This window comes from Procambarus clarkii, chromosome 6 (assembly GCF_040958095.1).
Source record: "Procambarus clarkii isolate CNS0578487 chromosome 6, FALCON_Pclarkii_2.0, whole genome shotgun sequence".
Taxonomy (NCBI): domain Eukaryota; kingdom Metazoa; phylum Arthropoda; class Malacostraca; order Decapoda; family Cambaridae; genus Procambarus; species Procambarus clarkii.
In genome coordinates, this window is record NC_091155.1 from 46,567,335 (window position 1) to 46,570,502 (window position 3,168).

The 3,168-nt window shown below is 36.2% G+C and overlaps 1 protein-coding gene across 1 annotated transcript; it reads right to left on the reverse strand.

Annotated features, from left to right (window-relative positions):
- Positions 1-408: 408 nt before the first annotated feature.
- Positions 409-2,968, reverse strand: LOC138354638 (putative zinc finger protein 66). Its single transcript, XM_069308999.1, has one exon. It carries the CDS (start codon positions 2,665-2,667, stop codon positions 1,591-1,593), a length of 1,077 nt encoding a protein of 358 aa, XP_069165100.1. The 5' UTR covers positions 2,668-2,968; the 3' UTR covers positions 409-1,590.
- Between the last annotated feature and the right edge of the window lie 200 nt (positions 2,969-3,168).

Here is a 3,168-nt window from a genome sequence, read left to right on the forward strand (position 1 = left end):
GAATGTAATTTTCTGTAATAATTTGTAATTGTATTTGTGCTGCTTTTTCAACAATGTTCCCCCCTCTTTTACCTTTATTTTTAATTGTACTCAACACATCTTATTCTTTTTACCCATTAGTTTTAAGCTTTAGTCATTAATGTTTTTCCTGCCCGAAACGCTTTGCGTAATAGTGGCTTTAGGCATTGTATGTACTAGCTCTATCTATAAAGCCAACAAACTTTGTAAAATCTCTTTATGTATGTAACTTACCTAAATAAAAAATTATTATTATTATTATTAATGCAATTGTCAGTCAAGATATATGTAATATAATTGCAAATCAGTATAATATTATTGAAAGTTAAGTTAATATAATTGTCAGTCAGGCTATTATAATTGTCATATTCAGGCTAATAAAATTGCCAGTCATACTCACATAATTTACAGTCAGGATAGTATAATTGATAGACAAGCTAATGTAATTATCAGTCTGGATACATATAATATACCTAGTAATTGCAAGTCTGATTAATACAATTGCCAGGCAAGATAATATAATTGCCAGGCAAGATAATATAATTGCCAGAGTCAGGATAATATAATTGCCAGTCAGGATAATATAACTGCTAAACATAAATATCTCAGTCTGGCAAATATTGTTTAACAGCTGAGTAATATATATTACTGTACATCGTTGGGCTAGAGTAATATATATTTCCAACTCAGAAAATTATAAATGCCAGTCAGGCTAATATGATTACTGAACTAAGGTTAGTCTTTTATCAGAATCTATCTTAATGCACACAATAATGCAAGTTAGATCACTATAACTACAGTAGATAAGCCAGACTACTAAAAAATCTGATGCAAATATAAATGAAGAGGTTTAGCTGAAATAAATTCCAGTCTAATATATATTTGTTAGTAATTTATATATTTCAATCATTAAGCAAAATAACAAAAAATATTTTAATATTTCATAAAAATAGTACAATAGTATATATATATGTATATATAAAATCACAGTTAAAAGTTAACAATCAACTAGAGTGCTTTTGGCTTGCTTTCAAACTTTCAAATGTGGTGGCAGTGATGGCACTGCCAATGCCAGCACTGTAGCTGTGGAACATTGCCACGTTTCTTCAGTGGCAGAGAAGAAAGTGGAACGAAAGCTATGAGGTACACAGATATCAAAGAAGACAATTGGTACCAGTTGTACATACACAATCATGACAACAGGAAGGAAAACAGGGCAGTGGTTGGAGAGTGAGAAACAAGTTAACGTGAAGTAGCAACACCATGTTTTTTAATACAGTATATGGAATTGGGTAAGCTAAAACAGTATAAAAATATATAATAAAATAATGGTTGAAGCTATGGAGAGTGCAAGATATTTTCCTGATAAAGTTTACAATTTCCAACAATTTTAAAATTGGAAAAATGGTATTATAAGTTAATGAACTAATATGTGCTTTATTACACATTATACTTATAACATTTTCTGATTTATCTCTCACACTCAAAATGTTTTATCTATCACCCACATGCACCGTCTTGTGAGTTTTCATACTACAAAGATGATCGAATCTCTTCCAAAATTCTGGACACTCATGAAGGTTTATCATTCAAATGTACTAAAATGTGTGCTTTTATTTCTCTACGTGACTTAAATAATCTGCCACATTTATCACACTCGAAAGGCCTTTCTTCTGTATGTACTAACATGTGACGTATTATAGAGCCACGATCTCTAAACGTTTTGCCACACTCATCACACTCAAAAGGTCTTTCATCAATGTGCATCATCAAGTGAGTCTTCATACTTCCAAGGTGTCTGAACCTCTTCCCACACTCTGGACACTTATGAGGTTTTTCACCCGAATGCACTAACATGTGAGTCTTCATACTTTCAAGGTGTCTGAACCTCTTCCCACACTCTGGACACTTATGAGGTTTTTCACCCGAATGCACTAACATGTGAGTCTTCATACTTCCAAGGTGTCTGAACCTCTTCCCACACTCTGGACACTTGTGAGGCTTTTCACCCGAATGCACTAACATGTGAGTCTTCATATCTCCAAGACGTCTGAACCTCTTCCCACACTCTGGACACTTATGAGGTTTTTCACCCGAATGCACTAACATGTGAGTCTTCATACTTCCAAGCTGATTGAACCTCTTCCCACACTCTGGACACTTATGAGGTTTTTCACCCGAATGCACTAATATGTGAGTCTTCATATGTGAAAGATAAGTGAATACCTTCCCACACTCTGGACACTTGTGAGGCTCTTCACCCGAATACACTAACATGTGAGTCTTCATATCTCCAAGACGTCTGAACCTCTTCCCACACTCTGGACACTTATGAGGTTTTTCACCCGAATGCACTAGCATGTGACGCTTCATACTTCCAAGCTGATTGAACCTCTTCCCACACTCTGGACACTTATGAGGTTTTTCACCCGAATGCACTAACATGTGCGTCTTCCTATGTCCAAGACGACTGAACCTCTTCCCACACTCTGGACACTTATGAGGTTTTCCACCCGAATGCACTAACATGTGAGTCTTCATATTTCCAAGACGAGTAAATACCTTCCCACACTCTGGACACTGGTGAGTCTTCATCTTCTTTATGATAGGTGCAATTTGTGGGAAGGTTTTTTCCATGGATGACTGCATGAGTGGTGATGCTGGGTGACGCCTCACGGTGGGACGTCAATGTTTAGGCTTAAGCAAGGCTTGAGTGTTGTTTCTTAGGCTGTTGTAGAGTTAGACTTGATGTGAGCACTTGAAGGTCAGTGGTGGGCTTCTTCTTTATGATAGGTACAGTTTGTGGGAAGGTTGTTGTGTTGATTTAGGGACGACGACGATCGTACGTGGGAAGGTTTTATGCTCATGTCTGGACACTCACCGTCCCGTGTTGTGATAATGGCGGCGACGCTCACCTAGGCGTTCCAGTGTTCTTTCTGGTGCCACACTTTATTTCTCCTACTTTTTACTATTGTTTGTAACTGGTTCTCTACATTTAACTCTTATGATTTCCTCATTTGTTTTAATTAAAGAATATGCTTGCAATTCCCTTTTTAAAATACAATGGTACACATTTATATACTTTCTGAAGGAAACATTGCTCCCATGGTGAATACACTACTTTGCATTCTTTTTTTTTTTCAATCAAAT